At 41.4% G+C, this 27,980-nt stretch overlaps 4 protein-coding genes across 30 annotated transcripts in view; all 4 read left to right on the top strand.

The window, feature by feature from the left end:
• Nucleotides 1–27,980, top strand: part of LOC134644348 (protocadherin gamma-C5-like) — a 306,637-nt gene that overhangs the window by 142,967 nt on the left and 135,690 nt on the right. Inside the window, exon 1 of one of the 27 annotated variants that reach the window (XM_065469906.1) lies at nt 7,409–9,887. The exons of 21 other annotated variants lie outside the window; for them this stretch is intronic. In XM_065469906.1, coding sequence (XP_065325978.1) covers nt 7,473–9,887 — 2,415 coding nt within the window. In that variant the 5' untranslated portion in view covers nt 7,409–7,472. Of the gene's footprint in view, nt 1–7,408; nt 9,888–11,141; nt 13,683–20,323; nt 22,916–27,980 lie in introns of those variants that run through there. 5 more of the 27 variants (XM_063497597.1, XM_063497404.1, XM_063497589.1 and 2 more) reach the window with 5 other exon arrangements.
• Nucleotides 1,114–6,323, top strand: LOC134637785 (protocadherin beta-16-like). Its single transcript, XM_065469738.1, has 3 exons — nt 1,114–1,238; nt 4,068–4,243; nt 5,533–6,323. The coding sequence occupies exons 1-3, from the start codon at nt 1,114–1,116 to the stop codon at nt 6,321–6,323; spliced, it is 1,092 nt and encodes a 363-aa protein (XP_065325810.1).
• Nucleotides 14,593–19,868, top strand: LOC135932311 (protocadherin beta-16-like). The gene is made up of 2 exons (XM_065469735.1): nt 14,593–17,163; nt 19,041–19,868. The coding sequence occupies exons 1-2, from the start codon at nt 14,743–14,745 to the stop codon at nt 19,866–19,868; spliced, it is 3,249 nt and encodes a 1,082-aa protein (XP_065325807.1). The 5' UTR covers nt 14,593–14,742.
• Nucleotides 23,490–26,215, top strand: LOC134644633 (protocadherin gamma-A3-like). The gene has a single exon (XM_063497724.1). It carries the CDS (start codon nt 23,649–23,651, stop codon nt 26,085–26,087), a length of 2,439 nt encoding a protein of 812 aa, XP_063353794.1. The 5' UTR covers nt 23,490–23,648; the 3' UTR covers nt 26,088–26,215.

Here is a 27,980-nt window from a genome sequence, read left to right as displayed (position 1 = left end):
ACAGCGCCTATGTTTTCGTAATGTACCCACGATTATAATTTCCCTATCACATCCTCCGAAGTAATCACTCGCCTGGTCCTATGTTTCTTTCAATTATATGAATAAATCCATGCTCAGTTTTTTCGTTCATACCCCCAAACAGAGTTTGTCAGCATTCTTTTTTTCCTTTTATCATTGTCACTGTTGTTATTTGTTGTCCAGGCTGTGTTGGTGTTCTTGACACGGAAATGAACAGTGCTACAAATGTTTGCTAGCACAAAATATTAGCCTAAAGCAGAGCCCAGTCACATACTCATATCTTAATAATTTCCTGGCTTTGTTTTATTTTACGTATTTCCAAATGCGTCATCTCATTACAAAACCGTTGCATACGAACGTTCTCATCAGACCTTACAACAACCGAATTAGTCAATCATCTTATTTATATGATTTCATTGTACATAATTGTATATTTCCTTTAAAAGTAGCATTTTCTTACGAGTCCGGGTAATATTTTTATTTTATTTTAATAATGAGCGGCACAGTTTTTTGAGCAGTTGTTTGATTAAAAAAACATTTTCAATTGAATCTGGATAGATTTTAATTCCCTTTCTGTGAAATGTGTTAAAACATTGATGCTGAAGTTAAAGTATTTCAGTCAGTCTATAGTATTGTCTTTTTCAACTCGTTTCATATTAATCTCCATGCTAGATAAAATGCATTCATTTCCGGTTTAACGATTGTTATTTTTAGTTTTATTCAAGCCTCATGTGATTTTTCACATTTTCGACTCTAAGCGACGCTGTTGGCCAGTAAGATGATTTTTTGTGTTACGTTGTCATTCAGTCCATCCCCTCGGTGATCATGACGTGAGGAAGGCTCTCCGTGTGTTGTCCAGTGCGGACTCACAGACTTTCATTTAAAGCTTGAGGACAGTTGTAAATGTAACGCCGGCTCTTATATACTGGGACGTTTCCTACTACATAGAAAGGAAAAAGCTTCCATCCTTTGATTATTTCCATCGGAGTGATGGCGACATTAAGATCTCTGACCTGCATTTCTTCAGAATGCAGATCATTTTATGAACTGCGATGTCACATAGGATTTCTTCTGTTGCTGCTTCTTGCGGTTAACATGGTAGGTGGTCAGATTCGGTATTCTATACCTGAGGAGATGAAGAAAGGCTCTGTTATCGGTAATGTGGCGCAGGATCTTGGCTTGGATCTGAAAAAGCTCCGCTCAGGGCGGGCCCCCCTACGGTGGCCCCTAGAGACAAAGCACGTACAAACTCCAAAACACTTGCAAACTCCAAAGCACTTGCAAACTCCAAAACACTTGCAAACTCCAAAACACTTGCAAACTCAAAAGCACTTGCAAACTTCAAAACACTTGCAAACTCCAAAGCACTTGCAAACTCCAAAGCACTTGCAAACTCCAAAACACTTGCAAACTCCAAAACACTTGCAAACTCCAAAGCACTTGCAAACTTCAAAACACTTGCAAACTCCAAAGCACTTGCAAACTCCAAAACACTTGCAAACTCCAAAACACTTGCAAACTCCAAAGCACTTGCAAACTCCAAAACACTTGCAAACTCCAAAGCACTTGCAAACTCCAAAACACTTGCAAACTCCAAAGTACTTGCAAACTCCAAAACACTTGCAAACCCCAAAACACAACGGAAGTGCTCCAGGACGCTAGGGGCAGTGTTGAGCTTTTGTTACATAGTAACTACACAAGCCACGAAGTACCAATGACCGGATTTGGGCTGTAGGCCGCATTTTAAGGCCGATTATGTCACAGCGACACGACGAAGGCTGTCCCAATTCAAAGGCTGCTCCAAATGCGGCCCTCAAATGCGTCCTTAATTTCCCTGAATTTTAAGGATGGGTCGGTGTAGCCTTCATGGCCCAACATACCCCAGATTTCATAGCGCGGCGGTGGTGTGGATAATTTTGCCGAAAAAACAGCCGAAGCGGAGCGGCCGAAGAGTAAACTTTCAGAAGTAAGTACTGAATATTATGTCACTTATTTATGCGCAAATGTTTTTATAATGAAGAACATTAAAACATTACTGTTGGACACATGTCGGGAAAGTTATGTGACATTAGCTTGGTTTTAAAGCCTTTACTTAAAAATATTCGCCGTTCAATGGTCGACCTTAGTCTTACAGAGATGTGATGATTTCATGGATAATTAAAGTCAGTCATATATCCACAAACACAACAAGCTGAAAGTCAGTGATGCTGCTCGGTTTGCAGTCCTGAATATGACGGCACAAGCAGGATTCACTGCACTGTTAATGTCAGCTATGTTTTATTGTTGCCTCTGTTCGGTGGTGTCGAGCCAAATGGACTTTAACGTGTGTTTGAACGAGCTAACGAGTGAACGTTAAGCTGAAAGAAAGATGCTTTAATCACAGGAGTCACACATGTGTCCACTGGACCATCTGGGAACTCCTCTTGTTTAGCACTCGTAATAACACAAACGCTAAATCCTCCTTCTCTTGTGCTGTTCTGTAGCAGTGTATACACCTGAGACTGTCACCTGTCTGTCTGTCCTGCACTCTCTCTCTGTTTCTTTCTCTCTGATTGTAGAATAAAAGTATGAACATGTATTTATAAGTTACACTTGTGTTTGAATCCTGCAGCTTATCACACATTTGATTTCCTTGTGTGACAACTGCAAGTGTCCAGAGTGAGGACAGACTGAGGGACCCACTGCTGCACATCATCTGTGAGGCTTTGCACCCCTGATGATCCACCAGGACAAACTCAGCAGTGTGTGAGGAAGAGGAAGAGCCAGCAGCAGCTGACAGATGGAGAGAATAGACAGACTGTTCCCTGTTTGTGAAGGACTGGTAGAAAAGTTTAACATAACTAATGTCTGTCCTGAATCAATCTTATTAGGTAACCTTCAAATAATGTTATCATTCCAGTGTTTTCAGTGTGGGAGAAAGTACTCAGGGCCTTCAGGTTACACACTATGAAAGGCAGCAACAAGTTTAATGTTCAGAAACCTAAAGTATGTATCAGCAGCAGAATGGAGCTAAAAATAAATGTTTGTTTCAGTTCTATGAAGCTTTGAGTATTTTGGATTAGTAGCACTGCTGTGTTTGTTGCATCATATTGCTGTAATTGTTTATATGCTTTATATATTCTGAGGTAAGTTGATCTATAGTGTTACATCATATTCTATAAGGATGTTATGTGTTTGTGTACTTTCTGCCCAGTTTGACCCATTTAGCAGAAGTCAGCCTGTTTAAGGCTCTGATATCTATTCTGTATGACTTAAAGCAGTTATGACATGGTCTGATTTTCTCACCCAATAAAGGAATATTTCATATATCAGTCTACTCTTCATTTTATCAGAAACAGTTATCACAGCTCGTACATTTTATTTTTATAAATATATGTAAGCAATGAGCCAAATTTAGTAATGCCAACGTACTGAAGGAACAACATTTGTCTCTTATATATGATACACCTATCTATATATCTATACATATATATATATATATATATATGTATATATATATATATATATATATATATATATATATATATATATATATATATATATATATATATATATATATGCACTGTCAAAGATACTTGTCTTTGAGTGAAGATTTAAGGTGATAAGACATATAAATAACTGCAACTTGAATCTGTAAGCTCAGTATTTAACACAGAGTTCATGTTAACTGCCGTAATAACTAATAATGATTAGTATAATGACTATAATACTGGCCATATAATATTTACATTACCAAAGTGATATGACTTATCAAATCACACAAAGCTCTTGTAGAAACAAATGAACAAAATATGTTCTCTTTCATTTCTGTCAAGGAAAGTTGTATGACACGTTTCCAGCGGTTAGTATCATGGTTGCTAGGCAACCTGGGAAGCGCGTCGGTCATTGGTACTTCATGGCTTGTGTAGTTACTAGGTAATAAAAGCTCAACACTGCCCCTAGCGTCCTGGAGCACTTCCGTTGTGTTTTGGGGTTTGCAAGTGTTTTGGAGTTTGCAAGTGCTTTGGAGTTTGCAAGTGTTTTGGAGTTTGTGCGTGCTTTGTCTCTAGGGGCCACCGTACGGCCCGTATCGTGACCGGAGAAAACGTTCACTACACCGAGCTGCAGAAAGACAAAGGGATTCTGGTCGTGAATGAGAGAATAGACCGAGAGCAGCTTTGTGGGGACGTAACGCCGTGTAGTTTCAGCTTTGAACTGATATTAGAAAATCCTATGGAACTACACCTCATAACAATAGAAGTCTTAGATGTTAATGATCATTCTCCGATATTCAAGAAAGCAAATATTATGCTAGACATTAGCGAGTCCGCAAATCTCGGTGCCCGATTTGTGTTAGATAGTGCAGAGGATCCTGATGTTGGAGTAAATGGACTTCAAAATTATGTTTTAACCTCGAACGACAACTTTAATTTAAAACAGCATGTAAATCCAGACGGGAGTAAATACGCAGAGATGGTGCTTCAGAGGCAGTTGGACCGAGAAAAGGTACCACATCTATCTTTGGAGCTTATAGCAATCGATGATGGAAATCCACAGAGATCTGGCACCGTAAATATAGACATTAATGTTTTAGATGTAAATGACAACGCTCCCGTTTTCAAACAGTCTGTTTATAAGGCGACGGTGATAGAAAATGCAGCAAAAGGTACTAATATTGTCAGGGTGAATGCTACAGACGCAGATAGTGGATCAAATGGTTACGTCACATATTCAATTTCAAACGTGAAGAGCAATATAGCTGATTTATTGTCCATAGATCAGTTCTCTGGTTCGCTGTTTGTCTCAGGCCTCATAGATTTCGAAAAGGATAAAAAAAATATGAACTCAGGATAGATGCAAAAGATCAGGGTGGACTAACAGATTCAAGCAAAGTGATAATTGAAGTAACTGATGTTAATGATAACGACCCTATCATAAGCATTATGTCATTCACTAGTCCCGTGTCCGAGGACTCTCCTCCTGGTACCACTATTGGCATCATAAATGTAAAAGATCTGGACTCGGGTGATAACGGACAAGTAAACTGTAGAATAGAACAAAACGCGCCTTTCAAAATTAAATCTAATTTAAGAAATTACTATACGTTAGTAACAGATAATGTATTAGATCGTGAAAGCTTTTCAGAATATAACATCACAGTTGTTGCGACAGATGCAGGAATACCTCCTCTTTCAACAACAAGAACCTTTCATTTAAAGGTCTCTGACGTGGACGATAATGCTCCAGTATTTTCTCAAAGTGTTTACAGTGCGTTTATTACAGAAAATAACTCACCTGGCGTTTCTCTTCTTACTGTGGGAGCAAAAGATCCCGATGAAAACCAAAACGCCCGGATATCTTATATAATGGAGAACACTAATATTGGTGGAGCTCCAGTTTCTGAATATGTTTCAGTAAATGCAGAAAGCGGAGTCGTGCACGCTGTGCGCTCATTTGATTATGAACAAATCAAACAGCTGGTTTTTATTGTCAAGGCGCAAGATGGAGGCTCTCCTCCTCTCAGTAACAATGTGACTGTGAAATTAATAGTTCAGGACCAGAACGACAACCCCCCTCAGGTTCTGTACCCAGTCCAGACTGGTGGCTCTCTGGTGGCTGAAATGGTGCCTCGTTCAGCAGAAGTGGGCTATCTGGTGACTAAAGTGGTGGCTGTTGATGTGGACTCTGGACAGAATGCCTGGCTCTCCTATAAACTGCAGAAAGCCACAGACAGGGCGCTGTTTGAAGTGGGCTTACAGAATGGAGAAATCAGAACTATCCGCCAAGTCACTGATAAAGATGCTGTCAAACAAAGACTGACTGTTATAGTGGAGGACAACGGACATCCCGCTCGTTCAGCTACAGTCATTGTTAACGTGGCAGTGGCGGACAGTTTCCCTGAAGTGCTGTCGGAGTTCACTGAGTTGACGCACGACAAGGAGTACAATGACAACTTGACTTTTTACTTAGTCTTGGCTCTGGCTGTAGTTTCCTTCCTCTTCATCACGTGTTTAGTGGTTATTATATCAGTCAGAATCTACAGGTGGAGACAGTCTCGCATCCTGTATCACTCTAACCTCCCTGTCATTCCATATTATCCACCGCGTTACTCAGACACTTTGGGGACAGGGACTCTGCCACATGTGTACAATTACGAGGTGTGCAGGACGACTGACTCCAGAAAGAGTGACGTGAAATATACGCAACCGATGAGTCACAGTTTAGTGAGTGTGGATGGAGCTGGAGACGTTGTACCGCAAGTGGATAAGCAACGGTCCGGCAACATTTCCCAAATGTCTACTTTGGTGAGTGATACTTCAATCTAGTAATCTCTGGCTCTCTCTCGCTCCCGCTCTGTCTTATCCTCTGCTTATGTAACACACCCCCACCCCCCCCCCCCCCCCCCCGCCCCCAGCTTTTTTTTTTTTTAATTTTGCTCCGGAACGTCACATTCCTTTACTGTCTTTCACTCGCCTTTAGTTTCGCTGTCCCTTGTGCTGAAACGGTCGGTGGTCAGTTTTGAAATTTGTTTCGAAAGGGGAGCATTTAAAAAAATTTCCAAAGTAGAATACACGATGCAGACGCAACAACAACAAGAGAATTACAGATAAAATAAAGTTACCACCGTCCGTGGGTCTTGTTTTTCTCGGGAGGAATTAAGTGCAGAATTCTAATCCCAATCAGCTAAGAGCTTAATCAGTGGTAAGATGTTTTGAAACACTTAGACAATGACAATACGTAAAGTTTTGCAACTTTAATACTCTATGAAATAAAATAATAAACTTCATATCTTTATTACAATCAACTGTGGTACAATAAGAAATGGGGCAACACAAAAAATGAAAAAAAAAATCTGTCACTCAGCAGAGAACAGAACAGCACAGCTCACTTCCCTTGCTGAACACAGCTACCATTAAATAGAAGTGATTACATATATTTAGTTCCACGTTTTCGTTAAGTTTGCAATTTGTTAAGTTATTTAAATTTCTTATGACGTATCAGCAGTGATCTAAAAAATATAGCTGAACTGAAATAAAAAAAAAAGACTTGCAAAATGATTCTGTGGCGCACAATATTGTTAATGTAAGAGCACAGGCTTTATTGATATTGTTAAATAATACGGGATGTATTATTCTTTTTCAATTTACAAATGGATCAAAACTTGCCTTCACTGTTGGATACAACGATTACATTGCGTCCTGATCATGTTTATAACACAAACATTACCGTAAATGGGCTCTAAGTGCCGCTGTTGATACATCACTGACTTTCCGTCCAAATCGGTGATGCAGCGGAACCTCCTACTAAGTGTTTGTCTGCTTGAACGACGCTGCTCTGATCCGTTACGGTAGGGTGTAGAATTCCTGCTGGAATATCCTTGCCTGAAATATGGAAATGTGATTTTTTTTTTTAATTTTATTTCAGTACATCTGTTTGAAATTAAGAAGAGTCACTGTTACTTCACCGTTTTATTTATGATGGCCTCTGTGTGGATAATGGCTGACAGAGGCCGACGGCAAGCGCTGGTGTTGATTCTTTGTCTCATCGAGCTGAGCGCAGTGGCTGGTCAGGCTCGGTATTCCATCCCGGAGGAGCAGGCCGAAGGATCGTTTGTCGGAAACATTGCGAGAGATTTAGGCTTGGATGTTGCGAGGCTGATTTCAGGTAAAGCTCGAATTATTACAAAAGGAGGCCGACAGTATGTGGATTTGAACAAAGACAAAGGCATCCTTGTCATTAAAGAGAGAATCGACCGGGAGGAACTGTGTGGAAAGACGACGCCCTGTAGCTTCAGCTTCGAGGTGATTTTAGAAAATCCTATCCAGCTTTATCGTGTGACAGTGGAGGTGACAGATATAAATGATAACAGTCCGTCGTTCCCAAAAGACGAAATCATCTTGAAAATTGCTGAAAGTGTGGCATCAGGGACCCGCTTCTCGTTGGAGAGTGCAGATGACGCGGATGTTGGCGTTAATGATATTCAAAGATACGGACTTAAACCCTCTGATCATTTTAAAGTAGAAGTACAAAACCAGTCGGATGGAGGCAGGTTTGTTGAAATGGTTTTACAAAACCCGTTAGACCGAGAGAAAGAGGAGACTCACAGTCTCGTGCTGATTGCTTCAGATGGCGGGGAGCCACGGAGATCAGGGACAGTGCGTATTCATATTACTGTGCTGGATGCTAACGATAACGCGCCTGTGTGTAGCCAGCCTGTTTATAAAGCAGAAGTCAAAGAGAATTCTCCCGAAGGAACCGTGATAACCACTGTGAGTGCAAATGACGCAGATAACGGAGCAAACGGACAGGTAACATATTCTATAGCTCATGTCGTCAAAGAGACAAAACAGCTTTTTGAAGTAAATGTTCAAACTGGGGAGATTAAAGTCGCAGGTAAACTGGACTTTGAAAAATCTAAGACTTATCAACTGAACGTGCAGGCTAGTGACCACGGAGGTTATTCTGATACATGTAAAGTTATCATTCAAATAACTGACGAAAATGACAACGTCCCTACAATACAGCTCATGTCATTTTCTAACTCGATATCTGAGGATTCTCCTCCAGGTACAACTATAGCTGTTCTTAACGTAGATGATGAAGACTCTGATGGTAACGGTGCTGTCAAGTGCTCCATTAACTCTGACGTACCTTTTAAAATCGAGTCTTCATTAACGGGATACTACACCATAGTAACTGAAGACTTTTTAGACAGAGAGAGTAACCCTGAGTATAATCTCACCATAACTGTGTCTGATCAGGGCTCTCCGCCTCTGTCAAGCAGTAAGAACATCAACGTAAAAGTATCTGATGTCAATGACAGTCCACCCAAATTTGATCATTCAGAATACACTAAAACTGTCGCAGAGAACAACTCTCCAGGACTTTCTGTGTTTACTGTGAGTGCTAATGATGCAGACTGGGGCCAAAACGCCCGAGTTTCTTACTTTTTGCAGGAAAGGGACATTAATGGGCTGGCTGTGTCTTCGCTGGTTTCAGTAAATTCAGATACCGGTGTTATTCATACAGTAAGATCGTTTGATTACGAGCAGATCAAGTGGTTTGAATTTAATGTAACTGCGCGCGATGCTGGATCCCCTCCTCTGAGTTCAGTGGCTACAGTTAAAATAATAGTTCAGGACCAGAACGACAACCCCCCTCAGGTTCTGTACCCAGTCCAGACTGGTGGCTTTCTGGTGGCTGAAATGGTGCCTCGTTCAGCAGAAGTGGGCTATCTGGTTACTAAAGTGGTGGCTGTTGATGTGGACTCTGGACAGAATGCCTGGCTCTCCTATAAACTGCAGAAAGCCACAGACAGGGCGCTGTTTGAAGTGGGCTTACAGAATGGAGAAATCAGAACTATCCGCCAAGTCACTGATAAAGATGCTGTCAAGCAAAGACTGACTGTTATAGTGGAGGACAACGGGCAGCCCTCTCGTTCAGCTACAGTCATTGTTAACGTGGCGGTGGCGGACAGCTTCCCTGAAGTGCTGTCGGAGTTCACTGAGTTGACACACGACAAGGAGTACAATGACAACCTGACTTTTTACTTAGTCTTGGCTCTGGCTGTAGTTTCCTTCCTCTTCATCACGTGTTTAGTGGTTATTATATCAGTCAAAATCTACAGGTGGAGACAGTCTCGCATCCTGTATCACTCCAACCTACCTGTCATTCCATATTATCCACCACGTTACTCAGACACTTTGGGGACAGGGACTCTGCCACATGTGTACAATTACGAGGTGTGCAGGACGACTGACTCCAGAAAGAGTGACATGAAATATATGCAACCGATGAGTCAAAGTTTAGTGAGTGTGGATGGCGCTGGAGACGATGTACCACAAGTGGATAAGCAACTGTCAGGCAACTGTTCCCAAATGTCTACTTTGGTGAGTGATAAGCTAATCTTTTCTGTTCCATTTTCTCATGCTCAGCACGCACCTGTAAATGTTAGTGAAGGTTTGTCAAAAGCGGTTCAGTGTAGCTGTCTGTGGTGCTGAAACTTTTGTTTGACGCATTTTAAAGTAATTTTCAGGACTTACAATCGTCATTCTTTGTATGTTCGGATATTGTTTGTATTTGGGCCACTTTTTGATTTTTATTTACTAACGAGTGTCACGTGAGGCTGATCTAAGTTTAAAATGGTTTTACTTCCGTGTCCATAGTACAAGTCTTCACTTTTCAAAGGCCCACTCTCTGTGTATTCATTAAAACAAACAAACAAACAACAACAACCACAAAAAAAGAAAAAAAAACTGGCATTATGGTAACACAGGCCACATCATTGTTTTTTAAATGAAGGTCACATTGTCCACAGTTTGTGTAATATCTTTGACTGGCCTATTCATCAATATTATAATCAAATTGTGACATACGCATTCACCAGTAAACGGTTCATAAATGATTATCCATTCTTATTTTCTCAAATTGTGTTTGTGATTAAATTAATAATATGTGGATCTCTTTAACACGACGTCATTTGTATTACTATAAAGAAAAGGAATAGCATAGACCCTTTCAAAAGAAAAAAATGAAAATAAACGGGAATTCTAGTAAATCAACAGAATACAGAGGAAGAAGCTTCTCGGATGAGAGGTGAAACGTCTTCAAGCAACTCAAAGAAGTCCAGACGCTTTTCTTTCCAAGCTCCTTAGACTTCTTTTCCTTCTTCTTCCCCCTTCAGCCAAAGAATCTGTAATTGTATAGAAATAACTGCTTTTTCCTCTTTTTTCGTCTTCGCACTCTTTTTATTATAATTGATTGTACAGATAATTTTCAGTATTTTGTTATAAGGTATCTAGGGTGGTTATAACGAAATTAAGTTTGTATGGAATTTGAATAAAACGTGATATCACTGTCATGATGTACTTAAGGTACTTGGGTAAACAGGCCCTGGTTGTTGTATGCGCATGATACTATTTTCTTTAGCTCTATATTCGTTCATTAATTTTATTTAGTAATAAAGCTGCTTTTATATGTAAGCATTTTCAATAATTCTGTATTTCAATTACATTACCGTGAATGAGCTCTGAGTGCCGCTGTTGATACGTCACTGAGTTTGTGTCCAGACCCCTGATGCAGCGGTCCTCCCCTTTATATTCACTCAGTGTTATAATACTTGGATCGACGCTTCTCTGTTCCATCACGGATTTAAGTCTACAATCTCTCCTGGAGTCTACTTGCGGAAAATACATAAATGTGTCGAGTTTTTAGATTAATAATATCAGTTTGAAGTTAAAAACAATCACTCTGTCTGCACCGTTGGATTTATGATGGCCTCTGTGTGGATGATGGCTCACAGAGGCCGACGGCAAGCGCTGGTGTTGATTCTTTGTCTCATCGAGCTGAGCGCAGTGGCTGGTCAGGCTCGGTATTCCATCCCGGAGGAGCAGGCCGAAGGATCGTTTGTCGGAAACATTGCGAGAGATTTAGGCTTGGATGTTATGAGGCTGATTTCAGGTAAAGCTCGAATTATTACAAAAGGAGGCCGACAGTATGTGGATTTGAACAAAGACAAAGGCATCCTTGTTATTAAAGAGAGAATCGACCGGGAGGAACTGTGTGGAAAGACTACGCCCTGTAGCTTCAGCTTCGAGGTGATTTTAGAAAATCCTATCCAGCTTTATCGTCTGACAGTGGAGGTGACGGATATAAATGATAACAGTCCGTCGTTCCCAAAAGATGAAATCATCTTGAAAATTGCTGAAAACGCTGCATTAGGCACTCGCTTCTCTCTCGAGAATGCAGATGACGCGGATGTTGGCGTTAATGGTATTCAAAGATACACACTTAAACCCTCTGATCATTTTAAGCTAGAAGTGCAAAACCAGCCGGATGGAGGCAGGTTTGTTGAAATGGTTTTACAAAACCCGCTGGACCGAGAGAAAGAGGAGACTCACAGTCTCGTGCTGATTGCTTCAGATGGCGGGGAGCCACGGAGATCAGGGACAGTGCGTATTCATATTACTGTGCTGGATGCTAATGATAATTCGCCAGTGTGTAGCCAGCCTGTTTATAAAGCAGAAGTCAAAGAGAATTCTCCCGAAGGAACCGTGATAACCACTGTGAGCGCAAATGACGCAGATAACGGAGCAAACGGACAGGTAACATATTCTATAGCTCATGTCGCCAAAGAGACGAAACAGCTTTTTGAAGTAAATGTTCAAACAGGAGAGATTAAAGTCGCAGGTAAACTGGACTTTGAAAAATCTAAGACTTATCAACTGAACGTGCAGGCTAGTGACCACGGAGGATTTTCAGATACATGTAAAGTTATCATTCAAATAACTGACGAAAATGACAACGTCCCTACAATACAGCTCATGTCATTTTCTAACTCGATATCTGAGGATTCTCCTCCAGGTACAACTATAGCTGTTCTTAACGTGGATGACGAAGATTTTGATGGTAACGGTGCTGTCAAGTGCTCCATTAACTCTGACGTACCTTTTAAAATCGAGTCTTCATTAACAGGATACTACACCATAGTAACTGAAGACTTTTTAGACAGAGAGAGTAACCCTGAGTATAATCTCACCATAACTGTGTCTGATCAGGGCTCTCCGCCTCTGTCAAGCAGTAAGAACATCAACGTAAAAGTATCTGATGTCAATGACAGTCCACCCAAATTTGATCATTCAGAATACACTAAAACTGTCGCAGAGAACAACTCTCCAGGACGTTCTGTGTTTACTGTGAGTGCTAATGATGAAGACTGGGGCCAAAATGCCCGAGTTTCTTACTTTTTACAGGAAAGGGACATTAATGGGCTGGCTGTGTCTTCGCTGGTTTCAGTAAATTCAGATACCGGTGTTATTCATGCAGTGAGATCGTTTGATTACGAGCAGATCAAGTGGTTTGAATTTAATGTGACTGCACGTGATGCTGGATCCCCTCCTCTGAGTTCGGTGGCGACAGTTAAAATAATAGTTCAGGACCAGAACGACAACCCCCCTCAGGTTCTGTACCCAGTCCAGACTGGTGGCTCTCTGGTGGCTGAAATGGTTCCTCGTTCAGCAGATGTGGGCTATCTGGTGACGAAAGTGGTGGCTGTTGATGTGGACTCTGGACAGAATGCCTGGCTCTCCTATAAACTGCAGAAAGCCACAGACAGGGCGCTGTTTGAAGTGGGCTTACAGAATGGAGAAATCAGAACTATCCGCCAAGTCACTGATAAAGATGCTGTCAAACAAAGACTGACTGTTATAGTGGAGGACAACGGGCAGCCCTCTCGTTCAGCTACAGTCATTGTTAACGTGGTGGTGGCGGACAGCTTCCCTGAAGTGCTGTCGGAGTTCACTGAGTTGACACACGACAAGGAGTACAATGACAACCTGACTTTTTACTTAGTCTTGGCTCTGGCTGTAGTTTCCTTCCTCTTCATCACGTGTTTGGTGGTTATTATATCAGTCAAAATCTACAGGTGGAGACAGTCTCGCATCCTGTATCACTCCAACCTCCCTGTCATTCCATATTATCCACCACGTTACTCAGACACTTTGGGGACAGGGACTCTGCCACATGTGTACAATTACGAGGTGTGCAGGACGACTGACTCCAGAAAGAGTGACATGAAATATATGCAACCGATGAGTCAAAGTTTAGTGAGTGTGGATGGAGCTGGAGACGATGTACCCGAAATAAACAAGCAACTGTCAGGCAACTGTTCTCAAATGTCTACTTTGGTGAGTCATTTTTAAATTATTAAGATCCTTTTCTTTCCGTGTGTGTGCGTGTGTGTGTGTGGCGTTAAGGTTGAATCTGTCAGATGCGCTTTAGTGTCGCTGTCTGTGGTGCTGAAACGGTCAACTGACCCATTTTATTTCGACACGTGTTTAAATGGCCCAGTTATTATAATATTTTCTTTAATTTAACCTCGCTTATCATTACCATCGGAAATAAAATAAATATTTTGTTAAAATGGCACTTTATTGTCCCTGTGTTCTTTTTGGCAGACATATTCATCCATATTATGATATTATTTAACAAATACTTTAACCATTAAAGTGTGTGTTAATGATTTTACAACTTTTTAATGAAGTTTCTCTGATTTAATCAATAAGCTATATATTTCTGTTTTTTGTAGCAGTAAGAAAGGAAACAAAATAGACCCTTTAAATAGAAAAGTTGTTAAAAGAGAGCTTAACCTCACTTCCAGACTATCCGTAATCATTTAGACTTTACTACTTTTTTGTCCATTTAACGTTCATGCTGTTTTTGTCATTTATTGAAGTGTTAATATTCAGTGTTGTAGTTTTTTTTTTTTGGTTTTTTTTTGAAATAATGAATTGAGATGATAAGAAAATTAAAGTTAAGTTAGATTTGGTAACATTGTCATCTCATACTGAAGACACTTTGTTTGAACAGGACCTGAACATTGTTTGAGAATCTAATGCTCCTTTTCTTTCGAGCCCTTCTTGAATTATCCTTCACGTTGTCAATCAAATATTTCTGGAATATAAAAGTATTTAAGCTTCTACAAGATACATTACCGTGAATGAGCTCTGAGTGCCGCTGTTGATGCGTCACTGAGTTTGTGTCCAGACCCTTAATACAGCGGCCCTCCCTTTTATATTCACTAAGTGTTATAATACTAAGCGAGACGCTGCTCTGTTCCATCACGGATTCAAGTGTAGAATCTCTCCGGGAGTCTACTTGCTGAAAATACATAAATGTGTCGAGTTTTTAGATTAATAACATCAGTTCGAAGTTAAAAACAATCACTCTGTCTGCACCGTTGGATTTATGGTGGCCTCCATGGGGATAATGTCTGACAGAGGCCGACGGCAAGCGTTGGTGTTGATTCTTTGTCTCATCGAGCTGAGCGCAGTGGCTGGTCAGGCTCGGTATTCCATCCCGGAGGAGCAGGCCGAAGGATCGTTTGTCGGAAACATTGCGAGAGATTTAGGCTTGGATGTTGCGAGGCTGATTTCAGGTAAAGCTCGTATTATTACAAAAGGAGGCCGACAGTATGTGAATTTAAACAAAGACAAAGGCATCCTTGTCATTAAAGAGAGAATCGACCGGGAGGAACTGTGTGGAAAGACTACGCCCTGTAGCTTCAGCTTCGAGGTGATTTTAGAAAATCCTATCCAGCTTTATCGTGTGACAGTGGAGGTGACGGATATAAATGATAACAGTCCGTCGTTCCCAAAAGACGAAATCAGCTTAAATATTGTTGAAAACGCTGCATTAGGGACTCGCTTTTCTCTGCTGAGTGCAGATGACTCCGATGTTGGCGTTAATGATATTCAAAAATACACACTTAAACCCTCTGATCATTTTAAGCTAGAAGTGCAAAACCAGCCGGATGGAGGCAGGTTTGTTGAAATGGTTTTACAAAACCCGTTAGACCGAGAGAAAGAGGAGACTCACAGTCTCGTGCTGATTGCTTCAGATGGCGGGGAGCCACGGAGATCAGGGACAGTGCGTATTCATATTACTGTGCTGGATGCTAATGATAATTCGCCAGTGTGTAGCCAGCCTGTTTATAAAGCAGAAGTCAAAGAGAATTCTCCCGAAGGAACCGTGATAACCACTGTGAGTGCAAATGACGCAGATAAGGGCCACTACGGAGAGGTAACATATTCTATCCCTCCTGTTGCAAAAGAGACGAAACAGCTTTTTGAAGTAAATGTTCAAACAGGAGAGATTAAAGTCGCAGGTAAACTGGACTTTGAAAAATCTAAGACTTATCAACTGAACGTGCAGGCTAGTGACCACGGAGGATTTTCAGATACATGTAAAGTTATCATTCAAATAACTGACGAAAATGACAACGTCCCTACAATACAGCTCATGTCATTTTCTAACTCGATATCTGAGGATTCTCCTCCAGGTACAACTATAGCTGTTCTTAACGTGGATGACGAAGATTTTGATGGTAACGGTGCTGTCAAGTGCTCCATTAACTCTGACGTACCTTTTAAAATCGAGTCTTCATTAACGGGATACTACACCATAGTAACTGAAGACTTTTTAGACAGAGAGAGTAACCCTGAGTATAATCTCACCATAACTGTGTATGATCAGGGTTCCCCGCCTCTGTCAAGCAGTAAGAACATCAACGTAAAAGTATCTGATGTCAATGACAGTCCACCCAAATTTTGTCATTCAGAATACACTAAAACTGTCGCAGAGAACAACTCCCCTGGACTTTCTGTGTTTACTGTCAGTGCTAATGATGCAGACTGGGGCCAAAATGCCCGAGTTTCTTACTTTTTGCAGGAGAGGGACATTAATGGGCTGGCTGTGTCTTCGCTGGTTTCAGTAAATTCAGATACCGGTGTTATTCATGCAGTAAGATCGTTTGATTACGAGCAGATCAAGTGGTTTGAATTTAATGTGACTGCACGTGATGCTGGATCCCCTCCTCTGAGTTCAGTGGCTACAGTTAAAATAATAGTTCAGGACCAGAACGACAACCCCCCTCAGGTTCTGTACCCAGTCCAGACTGGTGGCTCTCTGGTGGCTGAAATGGTTCCTCGTTCAGCAGATGTGGGCTATCTGGTGACTAAAGTGGTGGCTATTGATGTGGACTCTGGACAGAATGCCTGGCTCTCCTATAAACTGCAGAAAGCCACAGACAGGGCGCTGTTTGAAGTGGGCTTACAGAATGGAGAAATCAGAACTATCCGCCAAGTCACTGATAAAGATGCTGTCAAACAAAGACTGACTGTTATAGTGGAGGACAACGGGCAGCCCTCTCGTTCAGCTACAGTCATTGTCAACGTGGCGGTGGCGGACAGCTTCCCTGAAGTGCTGTCGGAGTTCACTGAGTTGACACATGACAAGGAGTACAATGACAACCTGACTTTTTACTTAGTCTTGGCTCTGGCTGTAGTTTCCTTCCTCTTCATCACGTGTTTAGTGGTTATTATATCAGTCAAAATCTACAGGTGGAGACAGTCTCGCATCCTGTTTCACTCCAACCTGCCTGTCATTCCATATTATCCACCACGTTACTCAGACACTTTGGGGACAGGGACTCTGCCACATGTGTACAATTACGAGGTGTGCAGGACGACTGACTCCAGAAAGAGTGACTGTAAGTTCGGCAGAGCTGGTAGTCAGAACGTGCTGATAATGGACCCCAGTTCTACAGGAACGATGCAGCGGATACAGAGTGAAAAGAGCATCCTGGATGAACCAGACTCTCCTCTTGAGGTTAGCTTATTGATCCACTGGTTTTATTAACGTTCAGTCAATTATATTGGAATGATTTAATACTCTTTAGTTTGTTTTCTAATCAGTTTGACTTCAGTTACATTAGTCACTATAAAAGTTGATTTCCTTCAAGTATGTACGTTGTTTCTTTAAGTTTTATTCATTTTGCTGGCGGATACAAACCACTCTCTCATAGAGAGAAGGACGATATCGACAGTTTAAAAGCCTTTTGTCGACATTCTTCTATGTGGACTTGGGTTAATTGATTGAGAAATATGCATTCTTTCAGGATGGCTCGCACGGTTAAATGGCAAGTACGGGCCTTCATCCTTGTTTTTCTCATCGACGCGACAATTTGCCAAATCCGCTACTCTGTTCCAGAGGAAATGAGGAAGGGCTCGTTTGTGGGAAATGTGGCTGAAGATTTAGGTATCGACGCTAAAAGACTGAAATCAGGCGGTGCCCGAATTGTTATCAGTGACAGCAGTGAGTATATTAGGCTGGATGTAGACAAAGGAAATCTGGTCGTGGGAGAGAGAATAGATAGAGAGCAGCTTTGTGGACAGACATCGCCCTGCAGCTTGAATTTGGAAATGATTATGACAAATCCAATTCAACTGCATAGCGTTGTTGTGGAAGTACTGGATGTTAATGATAATGCCCCTGCGTTTCAGGAGAAGGAAATGAATTTAGAACTTGTAGAATCAGCTCTTCCAGGAACCGAAATATTGCAAGTGAGTGCAACAGACCCCGATGTTGGCATTAACGCTTTACACGGCTATACAATACACCCCAAAACACATTTTAATATAAAGGTCTCGTCCAGCCCAAATGGTCATAAATATGCACAGCTTTATCTTTCTGAACCTTTAGATAGAGAGAAAGAAGGAAAGCTGCTCCTCACGCTAACTGCTGTGGACGGGGGTGAACCACAGCGATCAGGCACCTTAAAAATACACGTAACTGTGCGAGACACAAACGACAATGCTCCCGTATTCATGCAATCAATTTTCAAGGCTTCTGTTAAAGAAAATGTCCCAGGAGGAACGTTAGTAGTGAGCTTAAGCGCAACAGATGCAGATGAAGGGATAAATGGCCATGTTACTTATCATTTTAATCGAATGTCCGGTAATGTTGCCGAACTATTTCATCTGGACGAAAATACCGGCGATTTAACAGTAACTAGTATAATTGATTATGAAGAGAATAAATTATATGAGATTGGGGTACAGGCAAAAGATCAAGGTGGACAGAGCACATCAACAAATGTGATAATTGAGGTTATAGACGTCAATGACAATCCTCCTTTAATAACACTAACCTCGTTTTCTAATGCTATTCCTGAGGATTCACCTAGTGGGACTACCGTGGCTATCATAAACGTCAAAGATCTGGATTCAGGCAAAAATGGAAAAGTAGACTGCTCAGTAAACAGCAATATTCCGTTCGCAATTCATTCATCTCTAAAAAATTATTATACTCTGGTCACAAACGGTGTGCTCGACAGGGAGCGTAATCCTGTTTATAATATCACTTTCTCGGCAGTGGATGAAGGGAGCCCACCCCTCTCAACAAACAAGACAATAACACTTAGAATAGCAGACGTAAATGATAATGCCCCGATATTTGAACAGAGTTATTATGAAGCTTCTGTTATGGAGAATAACTCACCGGGATTGTCTGTGTTTTCCGTTAAAGCACGCGATTCCGACTCAGGACAGAACGCACGCGTGTCTTACCTGCTTATTGATACCGAGTTAAATGGTAGTCCTATATCTACTTACATATCAGTAAACGCAGAAAGCGGAGTTATACAGGCACTACGATCATTTGACTTTGAACAAATTAAAACTATACACATTTTTGTAAAAGGACAGGATGGGGGTTCCCCTCCTTTAAGCAGCAATACCACAGTTAGAATAAATATTGAAGACCAGAACGACAACTCTCCTCAGGTTCTGTACCCAGTCCAGACTGGTGGCTCTCTGGTGGCTGAAATGGTTCCTCGTTCAGCAGATGTGGGCTATCTGGTGACTAAAGTGGTGGCTATTGATGTGGACTCTGGACAGAATGCCTGGCTCTCCTATAAACTGCAGAAAGCCACAGACAGGGCGCTGTTTGAAGTGGGCTTACAGAATGGAGAAATCAGAACTATCCGCCAAGTCACTGATAAAGATGCTGTCAAGCAAAGACTGACTGTTATAGTGGAGGACAACGGGCAGCCCTCTCGTTCAGCTACAGTCATTGTTAACGTGGCGGTGGCGGACAGCTTCCCTGAAGTGCTGTCGGAGTTCACTGAATTGACACACGACAAGGAGTACAATGACAACCTGACTTTTTACTTAGTCTTGGCTCTGGCTGTAGTTTCCTTCCTCTTCATCACGTGTTTAGTGGTTATTATATCAGTCAAAATCTACAGGTGGAGACAGTCTCGCATCCTGTATCACTCCAATCTCCCTGTTATTCCATATTATCCACCACGTTACTCAGACACTTTGGGCACAGGGACTCTGCCACATGTGTACAATTACGAGGTGTGCAGGACGACTGACTCCAGAAAGAGTGACTGTAAGTTCGGCAGAGCTGGTAGTCAGAACGTGCTGATAATGGACCCGAGTTCTACAGGAACGATGCAGCGGATACAGAGTGAAAAGAGCATCCTGGATGAACCAGACTCTCCTCTTGAGGTGAGGACTTTGACATAATTAAGTTTATGCCCACATTCTTTAGAGTTTTATTCTACGTTATACCACATTTCATCGCTCACATTTCTGGTAACCCATGGTGCGTTTTCAGAACCACAACTCTTGGACAGCTCAACTGCTTGAAGGTTCACACTCCCCTTTTAACGTGCTGCTTAATTCACTTTGAAAAGAGGAGCAAGATCTATTGTTTTAATTTAAGTAGTTATTGTTATATTTTAAAACAACTGTCTCACTGGTATTTCTGCATAAGACTTTATGGCATTGTAGTTAAAAGACAGATGTGTGATGGCTGATTAAAAATGTAAAGCAGAAAAGTGCTTTGAAAGCACTTTTTTCCTTTTCGTGTTTGTGATATTCGTGTATTTGGACAGTAAGGGACGCTGTTGGTCAGCGAAACTAGTATTCAGTGCTGATTTGGTGGAGGCAGAGGCTTCCTTTTTCCCGTTTGCTGAGGATCGAAAATAAACGGTGGGCTTCGCATTCAGAGCTGCAGTCACAAATCCGTTAAGACCAAGGACTTCAAAATCAAAGGATACTGGATATAACAGCCTTTGTTCTTTGTGGATCGTTTACAAAAGGATTTTGTGCAATTTTTGTTTTTTGTGTGTGCAATGGCGTTTAAAAACTCGCCTCGGTCGTGTGTAAAATGGCGTTTGAATTTCAGGTCAGTATGGCCCTTTCTGCTGTTTCTGGGCTGCCTCAGTCACATCGTGTTTGGCCAAATCAGGTACACAATCCCAGAGGAGCTGAAAAGGGGCTCTCTTATTGGAAATGTAGCTCAAGATCTCGGTCTGGATGTGCAAAGGCTTCGTTCTGGCCGTGCCCGTATTGTGACCAGACAAAGCATCCAGTTCACGGAGCTGAAAACAGACAAAGGCATTTTAGTCGTGAACGAGAGGATAGACCGAGAGCAGCTTTGTGGAGACGTAACACCATGTAGCTTCAGCTTTGAGGTTATTTTAGAAAATCCTATGGAGCTGCACCGAATAACAGTAGAGATAACTGACATAAACGACAACTCCCCGACATTTAGGAAGGAAGGAATGAAATTTGAAATTAGCGAGTCTGCGACACTGGGATCGCGATTTTTATTGGCCAGCGCCGAGGACGCAGATGTGGGCAGTAATGGTCTACAAAAATACATATTAAACACAAATGACATGTTTGGTCTGAAACAACACTCAAGTCCAGATGGTCGAAAATATGCTGAGATGGTTTTACAAAAACCGTTAGATAGAGAAAGTGAGCCAAAAATATCACTAAAGCTCATCGCTATAGATGGTGGAACTCCGCATAGATCTGGTACAGTAAATATAGATATTACAGTGCTGGATGTTAATGATAATCCTCCAGTGTTTAACCAGTCTCTCTACAGGGCTGCCGTTTTGGAAAATTCATTAAGAGGTACCTACATCACGACAGTGAATGCAAGCGATGCAGACATCGGGTCAAACGGCCTTGTTACATATAGATTTTCAAACATGAAAGAACAGTTGGCTGACATATTTCATTTAGATGAAGCTATGGGAACTATAACACTCGCAGGGCACCTAGATTATGAAAAAGAAAAGAAACACGAAATTATGATTGAAGCTATGGACCAAGGAGGTCTAACAGATTCCAGCAAAGTTCTAATTGAGATTATAGACGTCAATGATAACGCACCTGTTATAAATGTGATGTCATTCTCCAGTCCTGTACCGGAAGATTCTCCCTCTGGCACCACAGTCGCAATAATAAACGTAATAGATGCAGACTCAGAACAAAATGGTCAAATTAGCTGCGCAACAGACAGCGCTCTCCCGTTTAAAGTGAAATCCACAATAACTAATTACTATGCATTAATAACAGTGTCAGCTTTTGACAGGGAACTTGAACCTGAGTATAACATAACTGTAAGGGCGAGTGACTCAGGAACGCCATCCTTGTCAAGCGCAACAATTTTACGACTGAGAATTTCTGATGTGAATGACAATGCGCCATTATTTGATAAAAACAACTACCTTGCTTACATTACAGAAAACAATTTCCCGGGAATATCCATATTTTCGGTCAGCGCACGAGACAGTGACTGGAATCAAAACGCTAGAATATCATATTTTCTCGAAGAAACACAGATCAGTGGCAATCCAACCTCTTCTTATGTATCCATTAATGCCGAAACTGGAGCTATTCACGCAGTTCGCTCATTTGATTATGAACAACTTAAAGAGCTTAAGTTTTTAGTCAGAGCACAGGATGGAGGCTCTCCTCCACTCAGCAGCAATGCGAGTGTAAAAATAATTATTCAGGACCAGAACGACAACCCTCCTCAGGTTCTGTACCCAGTCCAGACTGGTGGCTCTCTGGTGGCTGAAATGGTGCCTCGTTCAGCAGATGTGGGCTATCTGGTGACTAAAGTGGTGGCTGTTGATGTGGACTCTGGACAGAACGCCTGGCTCTCCTATAAACTGCAGAAAGCCACAGACAGGGCGCTGTTTGAAGTGGGCTTACAGAATGGAGAAATCAGAACTATCCGCCAAGTCACTGATAAAGATGCTGTCAAACAAAGACTGACTGTTATAGTGGAGGACAACGGACAGCCCGCTCGTTCAGCTACAGTCATTGTTAACGTGGCAGTGGCGGACAGCTTCCCTGAAGTGTTGACGGAGTTCACTGAGTTGACACACGACAAGGAGTACAATGACAACCTGACTTTTTACTTAGTCTTGGCTCTGGCTGTAGTTTCCTTCCTCTTCATCACGTGTTTAGTGGTTATTATATCAGTCAAAATCTACAGGTGGAGACAGTCTCGCATCCTGTATCACTCCAACCTCCCTGTCATTCCATATTATCCACCACGTTACTCAGACACTTTGGGCACAGGGACTCTGCCACATGTGTACAATTACGAGGTGTGCAGGACGACTGACTCCAGAAAGAGTGACTGTAAGTTCGACAGAGCTGGTAGTCAGAATGTGCTGATAATGGACCCGAGTTCTACAGGAACGATGCAGCGGATACAGAGTGAAAAGAGCATCCTGGATGAACCAGACTTTCCTCTTGAGGTTAGTTTTTCCTTTTCAGCGCTTTAGCTTAGTGGCACAGTAAGTTTTCGTTTTCAGCACCATGGACAGTACACTTACTTTCCATCAGTTGACATAGTTTTTGCATTCACATGAAGAACTTTAAAAATGATTATCTTATCCATATTCTCAAACAATATCGTGATGTTATATTTTCTATTAACATATTATCAGTATTTTCATTATAATTATTACACTGCCAAGCGAAGTGGGATACACAAATTATGCCGGTGTTTTTCCACAATTTAAATGTACTAAATATTATTCATAAATATTTATAATTTCCTCGTGTTTTTGTTCTTTTGAGGTTTGTCTACTAAATATACCGGCTTTTCCTTGTAATCACTGCTCTTCTTTAACCTTTGTATTTATTTCACTATCTCGACTTTAAAGTGTTTAGAAGTTTAGAGCATAGTTGTTTTTTATGCATTTGCAGTGTATTCGCTTCTCTACTCTGTTTGGACTCTAAGGGACGCTGTTGATCAGGAAAACGTTGTGGTGTTGTTACAGACAGCCGAGAGAAAGAGGAGAGGTCTAAAACCAATCTTTATTCAGAGAGACGTTGGAGAGAGTCGCAGTGAATCTGCCTGTTTAATAGCAATCCAACCGTTTTAACAGTTAAAGGCGCATCGCCATTGAACTCGGATCCAATTTGCTTTTTTATGTGTGACCGACTGATCTCAAGTCGTGTTTTGGATTTTTTTTTAGTAGCAACATGGGGATACAGCAGCAGCCATTCCGAAAACGGCTGAGGTGTGAAACGACGACATGGCTTCTCTTCGTCTTTGTCTTCATGATTTCCACCATCAGAGGCCAAATCCGTTATTCAGTACCAGAGGAGATGAAAGAAGGTTCTCTTATCGGTAATGTAGCACAAGACCTCGGTTTAGATCTGAGAAGGCTCCGTTCTGGCCGGGCCCGGATCGTGAGCGGAGAAACCAGTCAGTACACAGAGCTAAAGGCAGACAAAGGGATTCTAGTCGTGAAGGAGAGAATTGACCGAGAAGAGCTTTGCGGAGACGTAATGCCATGCAGTTTAAGCTTTGAAATTATTTTAGAAAATCCCATTGAACTGCACAGAGTGACAGTAGAAATATTAGACATAAACGACCATGCACCGACGTTCAAAAGTAAAGTGATTAACCTAGAAATTAGTGAATCTGCTACAGTGGGGTCTCATTTTGATTTAGAAAGCGCATATGACCCCGATTCAGGAATTCACAGCTTGCAAAATTATGTTTTGTCCCCTGATGATAATTTTGTCTTAAAGCAGCTCTCTAACGCCGACGGAGTTAGATTCGCTGTAATGATTTTACAGAAGCCTTTAGACAGAGAGTTGAACCCACACCTCTCCTTAAAGCTGATTGCAGTAGACGGAGGAACTCCACGGCGATCTGGTACAGTGAACATAGAGATCACTGTTCTTGATGTCAACGATAATCCTCCTGTTTTTAATCAATCGCTATATAAAGCTACTGTAGCAGAAAATGCGCCAATAGGCACCTATATAACTACAGTGAATGCTTCAGATGCAGACAGTGGTTCAAATGGCTTGGTTTCCTACACGTTTTCTAACGTAAAGGGGAAATCCGCGGAAAAATTTGAAATTGATAGTTCCTCCGGAAAAATTACTGTTGTTGATAACATTGATTTTGAAAAAGACAAGAAGTATGAAATAAGAGTGATCGCCAAAGACCAGGGAGGACTGAGTGATGCAACCAAAGTTGTCGTTGAGGTCCTGGACATAAATGATAATGCGCCACTTATAAGTATAATGTCATTTTCGAGCATCATTTCAGAGGATGTTTCTCCGGGTACAACTATAGCTGTTTTTAATGTTAAAGATGCAGACTCAGAAAGAAACGGTCATATAACGTGCTCAATAGATTCTAATCTCCCATTTAAAATCCAGTCTTCTTTGACCGATTATTACAATTTGCTCTCAGATGTAGCTTTTGATCGAGAAACAAAACCTGAATATAACATAACAATAACTGCAACCGATTCAGGGTCGCCCACACTTTCTGCACAAACAAATTTGCATCTAAAAATTTCTGATGTGAATGATAATTCGCCGCTCTTTACCAAACCTAAATATTCGGCCTATGTCGTTGAAAATAATGTCCCGGGGGGGTCAATATTCACAGTCAGCGCACGAGATCATGATTGGAATCAAAACGCGAGAATCTCATATTTTATAGACGATGACGAGGTCAGTGGAAGCTCAGTTTCTTCTTTTGTGTCAATAAATTCTGAAACTGGAGTGATACACGCAGTACGCTCGTTTGATTATGAACAAATTAAACAACTTAAATTAAAAGTCAAAGCGCAGGATGGAGGCTCTCCTCCACTCAGCAGCAATGCGTCTGTAATAATATTTATCCAGGACCAGAACGACAACCATCCTCAGGTTCTGTACCCAGTCCAGTCTGGTGGCTCTCTGGTGGCTGAAATGGTTCCTCGTTCAGCAGATGTGGGCTATCTGGTGACGAAAGTGGTGGCTATTGATGTGGACTCTGGACAGAATGCCTGGCTCTCCTATAAACTGCAGAAAGCCACAGACAGGGCGCTGTTTGAAGTGGGCTTACAGAATGGAGAAATCAGAACTATCCGCCAAGTCACTGATAAAGATGCTGTCAAACAAAGACTGACTGTTATAGTGGAGGACAACGGGCAGCCCTCTCGTTCAGCTACAGTCGTTGTTAACGTGGCGGTGGCGGACAGCTTCCCTGAAGTGCTTTCGGAGTTCACTGAGTTGACACACGACAAGGAGTACAATGACAACTTGACTTTTTACTTAGTCCTGGCTCTGGCTGTAGTTTCCTTCCTCTTCATCACGTGTTTAGTGGTTATTATATCAGTCAAAATCTACAGGTGGAGACAGTCTCGTATCCTGTATCACTCCAACCTGCCTGTCATTCCATATTATCCACCACGTTACTCAGACACTTTGGGCACAGGGACTCTGCCACATGTGTACAATTACGAGGTGTGTAGGACGACTGACTCCAGAAAGAGTGACTGTAAGTTCGACAGAGCTGGTAGTCAGAACGTGCTGATAATGGACCCCAGTTCTACAGGAACGATGCAGCGGATACAGAGTGAAAAGAGCATCCTGGATGAACCAGACTCTCCTCTAGAGGTGAGGTCCTGAAATATTGACCATAACCTGTGTCTCTGTCTTTTAATGGATTCAATTGCGTCATGGTAATTCATTAGATATTTTCAGAAACACAAGTCGTTGGCAGCTTCTTTAATTAAAAGTTAATCGTCCCATTTGAAGTGCTGCTTAATTCGTTATGGGGTAGATGAGTATTGTATTCGAATGTACATGGAATGTATTGCAATGGAATGATTTGAAACCTGCTGCACTTAGTCCTGCATTTTATAGTCAAATCTTTGTTGCACTTGCACTTGAATTATAACAGTCTAAAGATTTTTGTGTATTCTTTTTTCCCGTTGGTACTTTGTGTGAATCACAATAATAAGCCATTTACTTAATATTTATATAATTTTTGCTATGGACTTTAAAATGAACACTTGAAAACAATAATGTTTGAAACTAATAATAGCTCATGTGGATTTAAGTTTCAAATGTTAAACATGCTCTTTTGTGTGTCTCTCCGTTTTGTGCCAGTAAGTACCACAGAAAGCAAAATTCAGCGCACTTTGTTGGTGTTTTGCTTTATTGTCTCTCGTCCTGTTTTGATCTGTTTTAATAGCTGGCTTGCTCTCGTTTCTGTCTGGATATAAAGCAGGAAATCAAACTAGCCTAATTTTTCTTCTGCAACACAAATAAGACATTTCACTGTCTTATGGACCAAGTTATTTCTTTCTAGTGTTCACATATCTAACCAAATATAGTAATCAATCGCATGAAACATAAGCCAAAAAGGAATGTCTGTGTATAATAGTTTATGTAGTTCCGTGCATCCGACTCACGGGGACGCTGATGACCAGTGTGCTGAGATTTTAGTGCATATTACAGCAGTACCTTCCTACCACCTCGTTATGTCACAGAGGAAGGAGAACATATCAGAAAGGCACAGTTTGGATGAAGATATTATCAAAGTCGGAGACACCAGGAATCTATTCAGCATTCATTGGAGTTTTTATTGTTTCTATTTGCTGAAGTTTGTGTCTAAAATCTTTTTTGTTTTTTGGATAACGGATTCCACATTTCTTTGTTTGGAAGGGAAACTGTCTGACTGAACAATGACACGGCAAGTCGGTTTAATGTTATTTTTCTCGATTCTTTCTCTCTGCACGGTTTTTGGCCAGGTCAGCTACTCAATTCCTGAGGAAATGGCGAAAGGATCTTTGGTCGGTAACATAGCACAAGATTTAGGTTTAGATGTGAAACGACTTAAATCAGGAAGAGCTCGTATATATACAGGAGAAGGTACAGAACACATCGAGCTCGATAAAGAAAAGGGAGTCCTTCTAATAAAAGAGCGAATAGACAGAGAAGCGCTCTGTGGGCAGACGACGCCCTGCGCTGTTGATTTTCAAATAATTTTGGAGAATCCTATGCAATTTTATAGCATCACTGTTGAGATCACTGACATTAATGACAATTCTCCAGTTTTTAAAAACAGCAAAATGAAATTTGATATAAGCGAGATGGCTCAAATTGGGTCGAAATTTGTTTTAGAAAAAGCTATTGATGATGACGTGGGCACTAACGGGCTTCAGGGCTATTCGCTGAGTCAAAGTGACATATTCATTCTAAATCCTTATAGGATCGGTAGCAGTAGAAATGTTGAAATGGTTTTAAAGAAGGCTCTCGATCGAGAAAAGCAGGACCGTGTATCTTTAGTGTTGTCTGCTTTAGATGGTGGTAATCCGCAGCTTTCCGGAACCACTGAAATTATTGTGACCGTTCTGGATGCAAATGACAATGCGCCTGTTTGTTCTCAAGTAGAGTATGAGACAAATGTAAAGGAGGATTCGTCTAAAGGGACTATTCTCATGACCGTGACCGCATCTGATGCCGATGAAGGACTACATGGGCAGGTGCGATACTCAATTTCTAATGCTCCAAAGG

Source organism: Pelmatolapia mariae, linkage group LG2 (assembly GCF_036321145.2).
Source record: "Pelmatolapia mariae isolate MD_Pm_ZW linkage group LG2, Pm_UMD_F_2, whole genome shotgun sequence".
Taxonomy (NCBI): Eukaryota; Metazoa; Chordata; class Actinopteri; order Cichliformes; family Cichlidae; genus Pelmatolapia; species Pelmatolapia mariae.
This window is presented reverse-complemented; position numbering and strand designations above follow the sequence as displayed.